Source organism: Apus apus, chromosome 24, assembly GCF_020740795.1.
Source record: "Apus apus isolate bApuApu2 chromosome 24, bApuApu2.pri.cur, whole genome shotgun sequence".
In the NCBI taxonomy this organism is placed as follows: Eukaryota; Metazoa; Chordata; class Aves; order Apodiformes; family Apodidae; genus Apus; species Apus apus.
The window spans coordinates 5456559-5473784 of record NC_067305.1 but is presented as its reverse complement, the minus strand read 5'-3'; the positions used below and the strand labels follow the sequence as shown (position 1 = coordinate 5473784).

Here is a 17226-nt window from a genome sequence, read left to right as displayed (position 1 = left end):
TGGGACAGGCTGTGCTGTGCAGGGGGCTGTGGTGCTGGTGAGGGGGGTGGCCGTGCCAGGACTCACTGCCCCGGCCCGGCAGGTCCCCTGGGGGGGGTGAGTCCTGGCACGGCCACCAAGGAGAATCTTCCTCGAGCCACACAAACATCCTGTAGGAAAAACCTTTATTAGTACAAGGAACCGCCTAAGATCAGTCACTGACCCAAGCAGGGAGGGATGTGACCGTGAGGAACTGCACACACGCACACTGGGTTGCACTTAAAAAAGGTTAAGAAGGAAAATAAAACCTAAATTTGGAAAAAACAAACAACACACCAACAGCTTCTTCCCCACCAGCATGGGATGGGACACGGAGGGGGGGGGACACAGGGGCAGCTCCGAGGAGGCCGGGGTCACTCCCAAGGATCACTGCTGCATGGGGAAGGAGGAACACTTAAGTGTGGCCTGGGAAGGAGCAGGGACAGCAGACAGTTCCCTGTTCAGTTCTCTCCCTTGAGAGGTCTGAAAGAAAACCCTGACAACTCAGAAAAGTCGAGAGCACCAACACTCACTATGCCTAAAACAGAGCAGGGGACAAGGACAAGGTGGCTCCAGCAAGCACCAAGGAGCCACTTGGCTGCTTACAGACCCATCCACATGTCAGCACAAGAGGGAATAGGCCAGGGAAGGTGTCACCAGCCTTCCTGTGTCACCAGGGGGGCCTGGGGGAGGGAGGTGACAGCAAGGACTTTGCCTGCACTTGGGATGACCCCTCTCCCAACGCTTGTCTGTGGGGAAGGAAGCCAGAGCCACTGTGGTGGAGCAGCCTGGAGGAGAGAAGTGAAGAGCCCAGGGGGAGGCCGGGATGGTGGGGATGAGCACAGGCACCAGGGCCCTCCCTGGGCCCCTCCATGTGCTCAGACCGAGGGGACAGAGCCACAGGGACCTGTCCCACCACCCCCAACAGCGTCACACGGAGCCACAGGGCTGGGACACCAGGACAGCACAACAGCCCCCAGGAGCCCCTCACCATGAACCCCTCACACCAGAGGGAGCTCCTGGCTCCCCTCCGAGGCCCTGGGGTCTCCTCTGCCAGCCAGGGGGGCAGCCTGTCCCTCTCTCCCCCACTCCCTCACTGCTCAAACCACTTCCCAGCTCCCACCTGGTTCCTATGGGAGCAAAACCCAGAATGGGCCTTTGGCCCTGGGGGTCACTGCCCCCCAGAGCTGCCCCCCTGCCCACTGGGAGGAACAGCACACTGTGTCCCATGGGCACCACTTGTAGGGCTCCTGGGGACAAGGGCACAGCTGGTGGCACAGCCTGGCTCTCCCAAGGCCGGGCAAAGGGCTCCCTGCCCCACCCAAGCTGCTCCAGGCCTGGCACCAAGCCCACCTGGTATTTTTATCCCCGGCCTCTGGGCTGTTTGAAGCTGCGTTGCTTTGGGTTTGCTGCTTTTTTTTTTTCCACAGCCCTCCCCTGTCCCACCCTGGCTTAGCAAGGACAGCAATAGCAACACCCCCTCCCCTGCCACGACCCCAGCCCAGAAGGCAGCAGCTGCCCCAGGATGGTCCAGGGGCTCCAATCCAGCCCTGGGGAAGGTACAACCCCCCCGAGGACAGTGGGCAGGGACACAGCCACACTGCCCAGAACCCCTGCTCTGGGAAGAGCTGTCCCAGCCACCTCTGTCCCCCTCCCAGGAAGGGCTGAGGGCAGGACATTCCAGGAAATGCCATGGGGTTTTATGCTCTGGGATCTCCCCATCTTTATTCCACAGCCACCAGCTGCCCAAAGACAGGGAGGCCATGACCCAACCAGCTGCTCAGGCCACTTCTGCACCGCAGGGCACAAAACAAGCCCGGCCCAGTGGGAGCTTCATTAAAAACAAGGGATTTTAAAACCATGATTCAAGTTTGGGAACTCCTTTCACCCTCCTCCCTGGTGATCAACGAGGCTGAATCTCACCCTGGTGCAGTGATCACGTTCGAAGTTCAGCCAATTGGTGTGGGCTACATCAGCCCCATCTCCCTGGGGGGGTGACAATTCCTCCCCTGTGCAGAGCTGTCACCTCAGAGCCCTGGACCAGGGCTGAACCCAGCTCCCCAAAGCCCAGGGTGAGCTCGGAGCAGGATCCTGGAGGAAGAGCTCCAGGCAGGGGCTGGCCCAGGCTACGTTTGGTGACAGGAGTCCTGGGAATTGTGTGGCCTGAGAGGACTGGTGAGCAGGCAGTGGGGCTGGCTGGACTTGGAGGGGCTGCAGCAGCTTCTCAGCAGGCTGAAGGCAGCGAGTTGCTCTCCACCTTCAGTCCCTTGCTGGCCAGGAAGGCTTCCTGCTTGGGCTCGCGGCCCAGGAACTTCCTCAACATGTCAGAAGCATCCAGGGAACCACCAGGATGCAGGATGCAATTCCTGTAGTCCATGCCCACCTGCCAGGAGAGAGATGCAGGGTAGGGGTGGGACCCCCGCTTTCCTCCCGTCCCCGCCGGTTCCCGCTGTCTTCCCTACCTTGCAGTTCATGATCCCCTCCTGCTTGAAGCGTGTGTGGAACATGTCCATGGAGAACACCTCGCTCCAGAGGTAGCCATAGTACTGGGCATCGTAGCCACCAGCCAAGTGGCCAAAGGTAGCAGGCATGTTTGTTCCTTGGGGGCAAAGAAGGGGAAGGGGCATTAACAGGAACAGCTCCTGGAACCGCTCTCGGTGCAGAAAACCCCCCCCGTGCTGGGAATGTGTCAGAGCAGGGGTTGGGTCAGCTTGTTCCCAACCCCGGGGCAGACAGGGAAGAACTTCCCAGTTATTTTTTGCATGGTTTCAGCTCTGCTTTTTCCTGGACCCAGCAGGAACTGTCCCCTTTAAAGCCTCAGCCTTGAGAAGAGAATGCTGAGGCCCATGCAGGCCCGTACCTGGGGTGGCAGGAACACCCAGCACCTCCTCACACAGCTTGGCAAACACCTCCACGGGGTCTGCCTTGGTCTGGGTGTGCAGGGCCTGGTCCACCTTGGCCAGGACGATCTGACGCAGGTTGAAGAGCCCTGTTTGTGGGAGGAGGAGGCAGCACACTGAGCTCCTGACCCAGCCAGGTCCCCAAGGGTCCCCTCTCTCCCTTTCTGGGGACACCACGCAGTCCTTGGCGCCTCCAGCCCCTCTTTCCCTCTGCAGGGACCCACCCGTGTTGGCCTGACGGGATTTAATGAGCTTCTCCAGCAGCTCGTCCGGGATGGGGCTGCCGGTCTTGTAGTGCTGGGACATGCGGAGCAGCGGCTCCTTCTCCCACACCCAGTTCTCCAGCATCTGTGACGGCGCCTCAACGAAGTCCCGCTCCACGTGTGTCCCACTGAACATGGCAAACTCAGCCTAGGATCATCATCAGAGCATCATGGAATGGTTTGGGTTGGAAGGAAGCTTAAAAATCATCTAGATCCAGCCCCCCTGCATGGGCAGGGACACCTCCCACCAGCCCAGGCTGCTCCAAGCCCCATCCAACCTGCCCTTCAACACTGCCAGGGATGGGGCAGCCACAGCTTCCCTGGGCAACCTGGGCCAGGGTCTCACCACCCTCACAGCAAAGAATTCCCTCCTCATGTCTCACCTCAACCTCCCTCTTCCAGTTTTAATCCATCCCCCCTTGTCCTCTCCCTCCCTGCCCTTGTCCCAAGTCCCTCCCCAGCTTTCCTGGAGCCCCTTCAGGCACTGGAAGGTGCTCTAAGGTCTCCCTGGAGCCTTCTCTTCTCCAGGCTGAACACCCCAACTCTCCCAGCCTGTCCCCAGAGCAGAGCTGCTCCAGCCCAAGGATCATCTCCATGGTTGGGTGTCATTTAACCCCCCAGGGAAGCGTGAGAGGGGAAAGGAACCAAACCAGCACTCTACCAACCCAGCCTCACCTGAGAGCAGAGCTGGTGCATGACGTGTCCAAACTCATGGAAGTAGGTCTCCACCTCGTCGTGCTGGAGCAGGGAAGGGGCATCTGGTGTGGGCTTGGTGAAATTGGCCACCATGGCAGCCACGGAGATCTGCCGGCTGGCGTCGGGCAGGAGGCAGCCGGGCTGCAGGCCGAAGCAGGCGGCGTGCCCGTACTTCCCTTCCCTGGGCCAGGAAGGGGAGGCTGTGACATGGATCCTCCCCCACAGCCAGACATGAGCCCCCACAGTCCTGCTGACCCTCAGTGGGACAGCCCTGCTGGAGCCACCCCGCTCCCGTGGCCACGCATCCAGGAGTGGGACAGCTTCTCCTCTGCCCCAGGACCTGTGGCAAGTCTGGCAGATCTGTCCCCCCTCCCCGAGCCCTCGTTCTCCTCCTCCTCCTCCTCCCTCTCCCAAGGCCTCACCGTGGGTACAGGTCCAGGTAGAACTTGCCAATGGTCTCCCCAGAGGAGGCGTCCTTCACCGTGTAGAGCTGGACGTCCTCGTGCCACACCTGAGCCTTCTCCTCCAGGTGGAAGGTGAGCCCCAGCAGCTCCTGGTAGATGGCCAGCAGACCGGTGGTGACCACCTGCATGGGGAAGTACTCCTTCAGCAAGTTCTGGTCCACGCTGTACTTGGTCTCCTCCACCTGGTTCATGTAGTAGCGCATGTCCCAGGCGTTGATGCGGTTGTCGAACTCCAGGCCCCGCTTCTCGCACTCCTTCTTCTTCAGGTCCAGGATCACAGCTCGTTCCTTCTCCCCGAGGGGTTTCAGCTTCTGGGCCAGCTCGTCTAGGAAAAGCGAGGCAGGGAGGGTGAGTGCAGGGGCTGGGACCAGCACCCCCAGCTCCTCCCTCCAGCCCTACCCAGGAAAGTCGCCACCGTCCTGCTGTTCTTTGCCATGTTCATCTCCAGCACGAAGTCGGCGTGTGTGGGGAAGCCCAGGAGATCAGCCTTCTGAGCACGCAGGTCCACCAGCTCCTTGAGGATCAGGCAGTTCTCCTGCACGGTGGAGACCAGGCAGGGAGGGAAGCAGGGTAAGCAGGTGAGAAAGGAAGCAGGAGGCCCAGGGTGGGCAGGAATACAGACCCCAGAGGGAGGGGATGGCTGACCCTGCTGGTGGGCAGTGAGGCCCTCCTACCTCTTTGCACCTGGAGTTGAACATCTCCTCCACCTTCCTCCTCGTCTCAGGGACGTAGCACTTCTTCAGGAGAGGGAAATAGTGTGGGTATTTCAAGGTGACTTTCAGCTTGCCATCCTCTGTCTTCTCCAGGGAGTTCAGGAAGTCCTCAGGGAGCCCCCCTGGGAAAAGAGCGACAGGAATAACGGAGAGCCCAGGCCTCTCCAGAAAGACCAGCCCAGGAACAGGCTCCTGCTCCTTGGCCAGAGGAATCCAGGCACTCAGGGCCACACCAGCAGAGAAAGAAGCCCCATCACCCCATACCTAGTTCCTCCTTTGAAAAGGGCAAGTAAGTGGTGTCTTCGTTGAGGTTCTTGTTGAAGTCGATGCAAAGGACACTCAGCTTCTTCTTAATATCTTTGATTTTCTTCAAAATATGAATAGAGAAGAGTCAGGCCCCAGGAGAAGGCACAGAGCAGGGCTCCCTGCTGCTCCCTGCCTGCCTGCTGCCTGCCCAGCTGCCCTGTGCTCTCACTTGGCTTTTATTCAGCCACAACGTTGCAGAATTAATTGCAGACAAGGCTGAGCTCCGGGCCCAGAAGAGGCCTCTGATCACACCTGGTGGGGAAGCAGCCACCTCAGCAAGGTCACAGCCCCTCCTGCCAGAGCTGGGGAGCTGCAGGTGTTCAAGCAGCAACCTCCTCTGCCTGTCTTTCATCTCACCTTCTCTTCTGTTTTCAAGCCAACCCTGAGTTCCATGCGCTGGCACAAGAGAACTCCAAGGAGCTCAGCCCCAGCCCACCCTGACCCCCAGGGGGGCACCCCCCAACTGCTGCCACTTCCAGCACCCCCATAATCTCAGCCTCTCAGGAGCTCCCCAACCTGCAGAGTCAATTCCATGTTGTTCATGTCCTCCCCTTCCATGGAAAGGAAAAAAGGGCACAGGACATAGCCCAGAATTTCCTCCTCATGTCCAACCTACATCTCCCTCTTCCAGTTTTACTCCATGACCCCTCTGGGGCCTCCTCCATGTGTGCTTCCCTTAAGCCCTGTGGTCTCACCTCCTGTGTTTCCTCGGGGAGATGGAGACCATTTCTTTTGCCCAGTTTGATCAGCCTCTCCAGGTATCTCTTGGCTTCAGGCTTCAGGGAAGCACTCTCTACTTTCTCCTGTGAAGCAAAACCCATGAGCTCAGGGAACTGCAGGATCAGGGGCTGCAGGGAGATGGTTCCTGGTGGGAGCTGGGAGTTATTGTGACCCAGGAGCAGATGGAAACACCCCACAGGAAGGCTTGGGCTGGGGACATTAGTTCTACCAGATTTCTTTAAACATCTCACCACGTTACAGGAGTCATCAGGGTCTTCCTGCCTCTTCCTCCCCCTCTTCCAGCCCCTTCCCCACATAAGGCAGTTTGGGTGTGCTGCTGCCATATTACCAACGGAGTAATCAAGGCCCCAAGGTGGGGGCAGAGCCCTCAAACCCTCCCCAACCCCACCTCTCCAGTTCTCACTACGAGCTGGCCCATCCTGCCATGATCGCAGAGCAACTCAGTTCCAGCCCTGACTGGACATCATTCACTTCTGAGTTCTGGGACAAGGGAAAAGGATTTGCTGTCATTCCAGGAGGCTTCAGTGCCCTGCTCAGCTGCACCAGGGATGGAGCAGCCCCCCGAGCACACACCTGGAGCCAGACAATCCTCTGGTACACGTCCTGCCTCATGCTCATCTCCACGTCGAACTCAGAGAGCTTCTTGTCAGCCTCGGTGCTGGCAGCTCGGATGGCTTTGCAAGGAGAGACATGCTGGGGGAAGTCCAGCATGTTCCTGTGGACTGGGAACACAGGAGAGGGATGGCAGGGATGGCTTCGTGTCCCAGAACTGCTCATGAGTGGGAGTGCACAGAGTGGGTGCTAACTGGGAGCCAGGCTCACGGCCCCTGCCCGGCACATCCACCTGCTGATTCCCAGCACATCCACCTTCCCCACAAAACTCACAGGAATGTCATGCCCATGAAATCCCAGTGACAAGAAGCACAGGATTCCTGGGCTGGCAGACAAGGGGGCAGCAGGGCTGCCTGGCTCCCTTCCTGAGAGGCCCACTCCAACAGCAACACGCCCGAGCTGCAGCCCCGGCAGAGCCGCCGCGCCCTGCCCTGCCCTGCCCTGCCTGCCCTGCCCTGCCCTGCCCTGCCTGCCCTGCCCTGCCCTGCCCTGCCCTGCCCTGCCCTGCCCTGCCCTGCCCTGCCCTGCCTGCCCTGCCCTGCCCAACCTCCACTGGGGAAGGGAAAACTGGGAGAATATTCCCTGCCACCATCCCTGGAAACCCTCAACTAGCCTATTTCGGTGGGAAGGCATCAGAACTCTCCCCCCAGCAGGAGGTGAGTGGGAAGCTGCTCCCAGGGAAGGTGCTGTCCCTGCTCCACGAGGCTTTTCCTCTTATTTTAGGCAAGAGAAATCAGAGGGTAGAAAGCAGAGGGTGTGTGTGTGGGGGGGGGGTTCTGCTCTAGACAGACCACACAGGCAGGGAGGACAACCCACAGACACCACGAGGGGGCTGCCTCACTTGGGACTCTCCTGCTGCAAGTCATTAGCTGGAGCCCCGATGAAGGCAGCAGCCACTTCACTTCAGGCACGACCCCCAGAGGGCAGCCCTGCCCGGGCAGGACTCACCGAGACACCTTCCTCTGCTGCCTCACAGCAGCAGCTGGAAAAGACCCCTGAGATCATCCAAGCAATTTCTGTTGAGGCACAGTCTGTCCCCATCAATGCTCCCTGACACATCAAAGCAGGAGACGACCTTGGGGACCTGCTGCCCCCCCCCCGTCCTGGCTCCAGCCTCGTGCTTCCGCCCCAGGCCCTGCCCTTTGTACTCACGTGGAGCCCTATGAATGTGAACTGGGGGGGGAAAAACCCACCACCCTGCTGAGGGAGCCAAGGGAGGAAAGACAGAAAGACAGAAAGCCCAGAGCAGGAAAACCAGCACCACGTGAGCAGCCCCAGGGTGATCCCTGGAGGGGCCGTGTTCCCGGTGCTCCCGGTGTCCCTACCTGTGTATTCCACCTCCACGTCTGCCAGGGCCTTGAGGGTGTTCTCGTAGGACACCTCACCCTGCTCCTGGGAGCCCACCCGGTCGTACACCAGCTTGGTCCTCTCGGTCAGCTCTGCAGCCAGGGCTTCAATCTGCTCTGCAGTCAGGTCCCAGCGCAGCTGCTTCGCCAGCAGCCGGGGGGTCTGCGTGTCCACCACGTTCCCTGCAGAGACCCCCGCTGAGGAGCAGCCCTCCTGGGCCGCCGGGAACACCCACCCGCGCGGCTGAACCTCCAGAAAAGCGCTGCAGGGAGAGGCCCGGCAAAGCAAACGCGCCGACAGGCGCCACAGGCCCGGGACCCGGCAGCCGGGTTGTTTCCCGGGCAGGGTTTCTCCTCCGTCACCTCCCGCCCCTCGCGGAAACCTCCCCCCCCCCCCCCCCGCCGGTGCTTCTGTCCCCGGGCCGGGCGGGACCGGGGTGAGGGGGCCCGGGGGGGCCCGGGCTGCCCACACCGCCCGGGGGGGCCTCCCCGCCCCCTCCTCCTGCCCCTCCCCGCCCCCCAGCCCCCCGGTACCTGTCGGGGGGGCCATGCCGGGAGCGGGCCGGGGGCCCCGCGCTGCTCACCAGGCCCGAGCGTGCGCCCCAACCACCGAGGCGGGCGGACAGAGCGGCCGCACCGGGGGCTGCTGGGAGCGTGGAGGACTGGGCCGCTCTCCCTCTCCCCCCAGGCGGGCCGGGGGGCTCGGCCCCCCCATCGCTGCCCTCAGCGGCCCCCCCGGGGGCACGGGCCGGGCAGCGCAGCCCCCTCCGGGGCCGGCCCTTCGGTTCCCATGGCAACGGCCGCTGGACGGGCCAAAAAAAAGAGAGAGAGAGAAGCCCGATCAGGGCGGGCGCTTCCGGTCTCCGACTGCGCATGCGTGGAGCGCCGCCCGACGCTATAAAGGCGGGGCGGGCGGCGCGGGTGCGCATGCGCGGGGGGCCCCGCGGCGGAGGCGAGTGGCGGGGCCGGGCGGGGGGCGCGGGGCGCGGGGTCCCCCCCGGGTCCCCCCCGGGTCCCTCCCCCCGGGGCTCCTCCTGGCCCGGGCGCTGTGCCGGGCTGTCCCGCCGAGGCCTGGCGTGTCCCTCGCCCCGCGCGGGGCGTTCCTGGCGCTGGGGGGGGGGGGGGTGTTTGTTCCTGGCCGTGCAGGCCCCGGGCTGCGGGCGCGTTATCCGCCCCCCCCCCCCGGTTTGTTGGGGGTCCCGTTTCTTTATGGAGAAGGGGGGTGGTCTGGGGTCCTGTCCGGGGGTGTCGGGTCGGTGGCAGCCGCCGGGGGGGTCGGTGGGAGCTTTGGCGTCGCTGGTCGCGGGGACTGGGAGGATCGTCCCGCTCGGTGGCTCTGCCTGGCGCGGTCCCCGGTGGCTTTCAGCGGGGTCAGGGCCGGCTCAGCTCGTCCCCCTTCGCGGAGTTTGTATTTCAAACGTTTAGTTTCTCTTCTAACTCCCCCGGCAGGGTTTCCTGTGCTGCAAACCCGGTGAAGCCTGAGGCACCGGGGGTTGCAGTGCAGCTCAGGTGCCGTGTGAGCAGCTCCTCTGGCCCCCCCGCAGGACCCGTGCGGGGCTCCCAGGGAAGCTCCAGCCTCGGGATGAGCTGCAGGGGGTCACTGCTCCTCGTGTCCTCCCTCTCCTGGCAGGGCAGCACGGGGGGGTGGCAGCCCTGACCCCCAGCTCTGCTAATCGAGGCAAATCTCTTCAGCTCTTGTCCTTGTTTCAGAGTCAAATTACACTCTGAAAGCAGAAAACTGTGGGTGTTCTCTGAGGTGATCTCCTCAGTGCCCAGCTTGGCTGGGCTGCTCACTCAGAGATGCTTTGGTAGCACCTTTGTCTTTCCCTTGGCAGGAGCCTCGTGGGGCAGAACTTCAGGCTGGAGAGGGGGAGTGGGGACCTGACGGGTTCATGGGAAGGGGTTATGGTTACAGAAAAACTCTTTTGACTTCTTGTCCCTGTAACTTCTCTCTCCCCAGGTAGTTGTTTCCAGGTCCAGCAGCTGAGTGCAGCTGCTGCAGCCTCCCAGCATGGCCCACCAGAAGCGCTTGGCCTTCTCCATCATCCAGTTCCTGCAGGACCAGCTCCAGCACGGGGGCCTGTCCCCAGATGCTCAGGAGAGTCTGGAAGGTTGGTGGCTTCTGTGCTTCCCCGTTCGTGGCCCTGTCTCTGTCAGCCCAACACCTGGGGACAGTTGGATGCTGTCACTCTCCTCTGCCCTGCCCGGGCTCTTCCTGACATCAAACCTTGCTCAAGATTTGCAAGGAATTTGTCTTCCTGGGGAGGTCTCCAGGGCACTGGGGGTGCTGCTTCCTGAGCTGATCTCTTGGTATCTAAAAAGCAGATTAGCTTGAGGAAGGGATCAGAAGCCTCCCTCACCCTGGGGTCACCACTGGACAATTTTATCTTCAGCAAGGCAGCATCAGGAGGCCTGGAGTGTAAAATGAAGCTGCCTGGCTGCAGGGAAGTGTTGTGTCCTGCCAGGGTGCTGCTCCCACTCTGCTCCCAACGTGCTTTTCCCCAGCACAGCCTGGGGGGGTTGTGCAGGCTCTGAGGGCTGCCCTGGCAACCAGGGCACACTTGTCCTGGAGAGACACTTAAGGAGCTTATGCTTCAGCCTCGAGCTTGTCTGCTCATCCCACTGAAGCAGAGGCACATCTGCAGGGTGGTGGGGACATCCCTGGGGGAGGCAGGGGGGGTTTATTCCTGGTGCTTTTGGGGAGTAAAATAGGAGGTTTGTAAAACTGAGCTCTGTGTTCTCCCCTGAGCTAGAAGCAGCTTCCAGAGCTGGTGCCCAGGTTGGGAGGAGGAGGAGTCTGTGCAGCTCTGCCACAGCCACTAGCCACCCTCTGGGAAGTGAAACACCCAGACCTGTCCCTGCTTGGTGCCACCAGTGGCTGTGACAGGGCAGCAAAGCCCCAGTTGGATTAAATCCTGCCTCCCAGCCCCTGCTCTGGAGCCACTGGGGGGTGGGAGTCATGACTGGCTCCATCCAGGAGCTCCATCTCCAGTGCTGAGGTTTGCCTAGCTCTGAGCCTTTGGTAAAATTGGAGGTTTCAGCCCAAATATCAAGTCTGGGCTGTGGAATTGTCTGGTTTAGGGTGGGTTGGTTGGTTTGTTTTTTCCAGGTGTGTTCAACAGGCAGAAATTGAGGTGCTGGGGGAGGAGGTTCATGATTCGGTGGTTTGGGGGGAAGCTAATGAGCTAATGACCTGCCTCTTCTTGCCCAGTGGCCATCCAGTGCCTGGAGACAGCCTTTGGGGTCTCCATGGAAGACCAAGGCCTGGCTGTGGCCCAGACTCTGCCAGAAATCTTTGAAGCTGCTGTAGGGAAGGTGAGAGAATGATCTGAAGCAGGAGCTGTGGGGCCCTGCAGGGAGCTCTGGTCTCTGTGCTGCTGCTGCCCCTCAGAGCTGGGGTGGGGGGACATGGTTTGGGCTTGAGGAGGCAGCACTGGGGGGGGGTGGGGGGTTATCCCAATGGGAATCCTTTCCATGCCCTTCTTCCTGTCCTGGGCAGGAGCCTGAGCATCTCAGGACAAACTCAGAGCCCGTCACCCCCTCTGAAGATGATGTAGCTGAGGCTGAAAGGCTCAAGACTGAAGGTACCTCCCCTGGGGCTGGGGTGGGAGGGGGTTTAGATGGTAAAGGGGAGGGAGGCTGAGTTCTCCCCATACCTGGGAATGCTTGGAATGGGAAGAAAGCCAAGGGGACCAGCCCTTCCCCTTTTGTTTCTCCCTATTTGTCACTGGGTGACTTCCCACCATCTCTTCAGGGAATGAACAGATGAAGGCAGAAAACTTTGAAGCTGCTGTGTCCTTCTATGGCAAAGCCATTGACCTGAATCCCTGCAATGCTGTGTATTTTTGCAACAGGTACTGATGATGCTCCTTCTCCATCCTTGTCCACCCCTCCTTGTCCCTCCTCCTTATGTCTGAAACACTCCAGTGCTCACAAACCCTGTTGTTATGATTCTCTGGGCTGGCTCTTCCATTGCTTGCTCTTTGTGGGGGATTTTAAAGGCACTTCCCTGTGCCTCCTGGCAAGTCCAGGTAGGACCTGGGTGTGGAAACCAACTCCAGGCTTCTGGGGAGAAAGAAGGATGCCAAGAAATGTTCTGCTCTGATGCAGTTAACTCAGGTTTGAGAGGCTGGGTTGGTGATAAAAACAAAGGAGTGAAGGGAGAGGAGCTGGAGGCTCCTCAGTAGGAACTGGAGGAGTTGGTGGGTGTGAATTTCCTATTTTTCAATTTGAAAAGTGTTTGTTACACAATTTTTGGGCAAAACAGACCTGGATTCAGGGTTGTTGTCTGGTAACCATGAGTACAGGTGCTTGCAGGAGTGAGCTGGGGGCTGGGGAGGGGCTCCCTGGGGCAGGGGGTGCAGTGAGGAGAAGCTGGTGTGTTGTGCTGAGGTTTCCTCAGCTGCCTGAGGGTGATTCCCAGCAGGATTTGGGCAAGTCCCTCCATTGGAGCTGTGAGGTTGAAAGTGGAAGGAGCAGGTTGCAGCTTCCAGAAGAGTTTCCCCTCTTGTGTGAGGGGATGGAGGGGGTGGGTGACCCAGAAATGGAGGCACGAGGGGGTTGAGCTGGGGTGGGTCCCTCCTGCCTCCCCAGAGCTCCACTCAGAGCCTGGATGTCTCTGCCCAGGAGCTGGGGGTTGGGGAGCAGCCTGGATTTGTGTCAAGGTCCCACTTGACTTTGCCTCCTACAACAGGAGACTATGGAGAGGGGACAGGGGTGACCTTGACCAGCAGATTCCAGCTGATAAGTCTTTTCTTCTCATCTTTCTCCCTTCCCTCCAGAGCTGCTGCCTACAGCAAACTGGGAAATTATGCTGGAGCAGTGAGAGACTGTGAAAGGGCCATTGGCATCGACCCCAACTACAGCAAAGCCTATGGCAGGATGGGGTGAGGCAGGACAGCCTTTTTGAACCCTGAAATTTGCATTTCTAACCCCCCCCTGGCAGTGGGGCTGGGGCTGGGGCTCTGCCCTGCGCCCCTGCAGAGACCCCTGGGCTGTCAGCTCTGCTGGGGGGCAGGAGGGCTTGTCTGACTCTGGGGCTTGTGGTTTGTGTTTCCCCTGGCACAGGTTGGCCCTCTCCAGTTTAAATAAGCACACGGAAGCTGTGGTTTACTACAAGAAAGCCCTGGAGCTGGATCCAGAGAACGACACCTACAAATCCAACCTGAAAATCGCGGAGCAGAAAATGAAGGAGACTCCCAGTCCAGTGAGTTCTGAACCTGGAGCTGGTTGGGGGGGGGGGTGAGCTCAGAAGGAGGGATCTGGGGCTGCAGCTGGCAGAGCCTGGATGGACTGGGCTGTGCTGGGAATGGTGTGCAGGCAGAGGGAGCAGGAGATGAGACCTGGGAATCCCTCTGGGACCAGAGGGAAAGGTCTCTGCTCCAGCACAGCCACCCTGGGCTCGTTTGGCAGAGCTGCACAGTGAGGCTGGTGGGACAGGAGGGGTTTGAAGCAGCAGTTTTGCCTTAAGCACTTTTCTTAGTTAAAGTCAGTGCTCCTAAAATGCAGGTTTGTCTTGTCAGTGACTTGTCAGCTCTGCCAGGGGGGCTGTTTTCCTGAAGTTTTTTTTCCTGATGAGAAGAAACCTGGAGGTTTCCTGGCTGGAAAGCTGCTGAGTGCCCTGCTGCTGGGCTCTCTGCAGAAACGTGGTTACCAGTTGGAAGGGGATTTTTATGCTCTAAAGACCAGTGGGGGTGTGTAACTGGGCAGGGGGGCTCAGCTGGGCAGGGGGGGATCCTGAGGCAGAGCGGCCCCCCTGAGCCTCATCCCTCAGCCTGGCTGTGGCTGAGCCCCACAGAGGGTTGTGGGCAGGGTTTGCTGTGGGTTAAGGTGGGTTCTGGTGACACTGGGAGGGCAGTGGGGATGCTGGTGGGATGCAGCAGGGGGGGCAGCACCTGCCTGTGGTTTCTCTGTCCCTGCAGACGGGTGGTCCTGGAGGATTCGACTTGGCTGGTTTGCTGAACAACCCTGGCTTCATGAGCATGGTGGGTCTGGCTGGGCAGGGTGGGATGCAGCAGGGCACAGCAGCAGGGCACAGCAGCAGGGCACAGCACGGGCAGCTCCTCTGGCACTTCACAGATTGGTTTGGGTGGCACTGGGAGGAACCTCTGCTGGTGTTTCACTGAGGTCACATAAAAAGCCAGTGGTTTATTCCCAGGCTTCTCCCTGCCACGTGCTGGGTGTGGAAAGGTCCCTGTTCTGCCTTCCCAGCCTGCTCCTGTGTGTGACACTCTGCTTTCCCCAGCTGTTTGTGTCCCTGTGAGCTGGTCCCAAGTACTTCTGCCTTGGCTTTGTGTGGCTGAATGGCACCACATCTGCCTCTCTCCCCACTCTGTGCTGACTCAATTGGCTGTGTTGGGTTCTTTTTTTCTCTCCCCTCTTTAAACAGGCATCCAACCTCATGAACAACCCACAGGTGCAGCAGCTGTAAGTTGGCTCCCATCTTTTATTTCCTCTCTGAGTTGCTGTGTGTGTGTGTTTGGTGTTTGCAGTGGGTCTGAGCTGGGGGGAAGGGGTGGGCAGCCTTCAAACCCCCATCACCCGAGCTAGTGTGTGTTTGGGTACTTGGGGCTGTGCTGAAAGGGGGGGAAACATTTGCAGGAGGGATTGTGGCCCTGGAATTGGGAAGCTTGGGGCCTGGAGCACCCCCAGGGATGGGGCCAGTTGGATTTCCCCACGTTGCTGCAGAAAGACTTGCAGATAACTTCACCCTCTGTGCTCACTCTCCCCTCCCAGCACAAACCAAGCCATTTCTGTCTGGTTTTTCCTGCTCTGATCCATGTCTCCTGTCCCTGCAGCATGTCAGGGATGATCTCTGGTGGCCACAACACCATGGGGGCCACGGGCACCAGCCCCTCCACCAACGACCTCGCCAGCCTCATCCAAGCGTGAGTAGATCCTGGTGCTTCCCCTGGGTTGCTCAGGCCCCGGGTTTGGGGCTTTTCTGACCAAACCAGAAGCTTCAATTCAGAGCTGGGGAAGGCCTGAGGGTTGGGTGCAGATGCTGCCTGTGCTGGTGCTGTGAGCTGCTCCTTAGTGTGGAGCTGTGGGCTGTGGAGTGTCCTGGCAGCAGGACTGGTGTGGGTGGGAGGACACTGATGTCACCCGTGCTCCTTCCCCCCCAGGGGCCAGCAGTTTGCCCAGCAGATGCAGCAGCAGAACCCTGAGCTAATAGAGCAGCTGAGGAGCCAGATCAGGAGTCGAACTCCAAGTGCCAGCAACGAAGATCAGCAGGAATGAGCCCTCCAGGTGAGGCTGCAGCTGCAGCAGGTGGGCTTGGCCCCAGTATCTGGTGGCTTCACTGAGCAATTTGCTGTGTCCCCTCGGTGCTGGCTGGGATCTCTGCACCCCAGGGACAAGGCTCAGCCCCCAGGAGCAGTGAAGGAGAACTTCCCTCACCCACTGCAGTGCCTGGCACATCCCTGCTTTTATTCCACAGGGGATTTGAGGGACACTTGATCTCCTCAAAGGCTGAACCTGCACATCTCTTGTCTCCCTGTCCCTGCAGAGCAGCCCCTGGGAACTGTTCTTTGCTTTACAAACTGGAAGCCATGTGTGTGTTGCCATTTCTGGAGTTGGAAGTGTCCAAGAGGGGGGGGAAGAAAAAAAACAAGGAAAAACAAAACACTTGGTATGACCTGCATGTTAGAGACAGACTCACTCCTCCCCTCGTCTTCATCCCTGCTCCTCCTCCTCCTCAGCCTTCCCATTAGTCTTGATTTTTTTGGTCTTCTGGAAGATGCAGTGAGCTGAGCACAAACCTGCACCAGAGCCTGCAGAGCCAAGGACCCACCCTGTTACATTTGTGCTCTTTGCTACATGGGGATTTTTTTAACCCGTTTTTGAAGGCCAAGGCTCTTCAGCACAGGACCTAGGACCTCTGCCCTCTCCTGCCCACCAGCCACCTCAGAGGAGTGTTCAAGTCCTGCCTAGGCCCTGGTTAGTCTCCCTGCTGGTTACCAGGTGGTGATGTGGGATCACTCTGGAGCTCACGGGACCTTCTCTCCTCCAGGAATGGGGTTTCTGTTGGATTAGTTGCCCTGTGTCTCACACACAGGTGGGTGGTGGCCTCTCCAAGGTCAGTGTAGACGTGCCAGGGGGTTGGGACTGGCCAGGCAGAGTTTCCTTGGTGTTTCCAAGTGTTTCCTGCTTGGGCTTCCTTCCCTATCCTGGCAAAACTTGGTCTAGTGTGTCCCAGTTATGGCTCCATTGTGGGAATGACCCAGCCTGTGAACCTGGCAGGTGGACACTAGGAGATGATGGGTTTCTTTGGTGTTCAAAAGGGTTGTTTTATTTTGTTTCTTCTGCTTTTTTTAATCTGTCTGTTATGCATGGAAGTAATCAGCCTGATTGTGGGAATGGAGGGTGCCTGAGAAGAGGGAACAAAACCTGCTTGGATAGTCAGGAATCCAGCAGCAGGGAGGGGTGAGGAGCAGCTGCCAGTGAAGAGCTGCAGCCACTTCCAGCCCCTGCAGCTTTTCCCCTCCTCTGCTTCCCTGTGTCCTTCCTCAGGCAAAGGGAAAACTCTGCCCAGTTCCCCCAGAAGTCACTGGCCGAGGCTGGAGGTGGGAGCTGCTTTCCAGGAGCTGTTGGGGGGTGGGGGGGGGGTCCCCTCTGCACCCCCGGGGCAGCTGGGCTGGGAGCAGGATGGAGAAGCCCCTCAGGAGAGCTGGGAGGGAGGGAGGGAGGGAGCAGGGGTGGCGGGAGATGAACATCAAGGAAAACAAAACGATTTGTAAAAATGCTCCATACAGTGATCACGTGGTTGGTGTAACTTGTGAAGAATAAAATATTTGGACACTTTCTTGGTTCTCCCTCCTGCCCGGGTGCCTGAGGAGAGACCTGGGGCCCCTCTGGGCTTCAGGGCTCTGCTCCCTGGAGGACTCACCACGGGCTGGATCCACTTCTCCCTGGTGGTTTTTGCCGTTCCCTGCTGGTTCCTGCAAAACACAAACAGGATCTTCCCTTTGCTGCTGCTCCTGCTCCCTCCAGCTTCTCTCCAGCTGGTTCTGTAACCTGCCCAGGGGAGCCCTCAGGAATCAATTGTCCAAAAGGAGGAACCCAGGGATTTTTCCTCCCTCTTTGGACCATTTTGGTGCCGTTTCCTTCCCTGTACATCCCTCCGGAGGGTTTTTCTGCCACCGGGTTCACAGCGCTGCTGGGCTGTG

The 17226-nt window shown here is 59.5% G+C and overlaps 2 protein-coding genes across 3 annotated transcripts; one reads left to right on the top strand and one right to left on the bottom strand.

The window, feature by feature from the left end:
* Positions 1 to 147: 147 nt before the first annotated feature.
* Positions 148 to 8883, bottom strand: THOP1 (thimet oligopeptidase 1). Its single transcript, XM_051639422.1, has 13 exons — positions 8594 to 8883; positions 8039 to 8242; positions 6675 to 6823; positions 6056 to 6163; positions 5319 to 5421; positions 5016 to 5176; positions 4741 to 4876; positions 4300 to 4666; positions 3857 to 4058; positions 3143 to 3329; positions 2879 to 3007; positions 2481 to 2617; positions 148 to 2401 (listed from the first exon to the last, which is right to left on the bottom strand). Exons 1-13 carry the CDS (start codon positions 8607 to 8609, stop codon positions 2243 to 2245), a joined length of 2058 nt encoding a protein of 685 aa, XP_051495382.1. The 5' UTR covers positions 8610 to 8883; the 3' UTR covers positions 148 to 2242.
* An 84-nt stretch (positions 8884 to 8967) lies between these two features.
* On the top strand, positions 8968 to 15683 carry SGTA (small glutamine rich tetratricopeptide repeat co-chaperone alpha). Of its 2 annotated transcripts, none has more exons than XM_051639509.1 (12): positions 8968 to 9011; positions 10020 to 10170; positions 11271 to 11374; positions 11559 to 11643; positions 11814 to 11913; positions 12841 to 12945; positions 13127 to 13265; positions 13981 to 14043; positions 14448 to 14485; positions 14857 to 14946; positions 15184 to 15307; positions 15567 to 15683. In XM_051639509.1, the coding sequence occupies exons 2-11, from the start codon at positions 10071 to 10073 to the stop codon at positions 15296 to 15298; spliced, it is 939 nt and encodes a 312-aa protein (XP_051495469.1). In that variant the 5' UTR covers positions 8968 to 9011; positions 10020 to 10070; the 3' UTR covers positions 15299 to 15307; positions 15567 to 15683. The 2 variants fall into 2 exon arrangements, with proteins under 2 accessions (XP_051495469.1, XP_051495470.1); XM_051639510.1 differs by having other exon boundaries at positions 15498 to 15683.
* Positions 15684 to 17226: the final 1543 nt, after the last annotated feature.

Bases quoted from the DNA above. Each gene is read 5' to 3' on its own strand.
- THOP1 (XM_051639422.1), bottom strand. The intron at 6,824-8,038 runs GTAGGGACACCG...CTGTGTTCCCAG, and splicing joins CGTGGAGGTGGAATACACAG to TCCACAGGAACATGCTGGAC. The intron at 4,667-4,740 runs GTAGGGCTGGAG...CGCTTTTCCTAG, and splicing joins GACGGTGGCGACTTTCCTGG to ACGAGCTGGCCCAGAAGCTG.
- SGTA (XM_051639509.1), top strand. From the start codon at position 10,071: ATGGCCCACCAGAAGCGCTTGGCCTTCTCCATCATCCAGTTCCTGCAG. The intron at 10,171-11,270 runs GTTGGTGGCTTC...CTTCTTGCCCAG, and splicing joins TGCTCAGGAGAGTCTGGAAG to TGGCCATCCAGTGCCTGGAG. The intron at 14,947-15,183 runs GTGAGTAGATCC...CTTCCCCCCCAG, and splicing joins CTCGCCAGCCTCATCCAAGC to GGGCCAGCAGTTTGCCCAGC.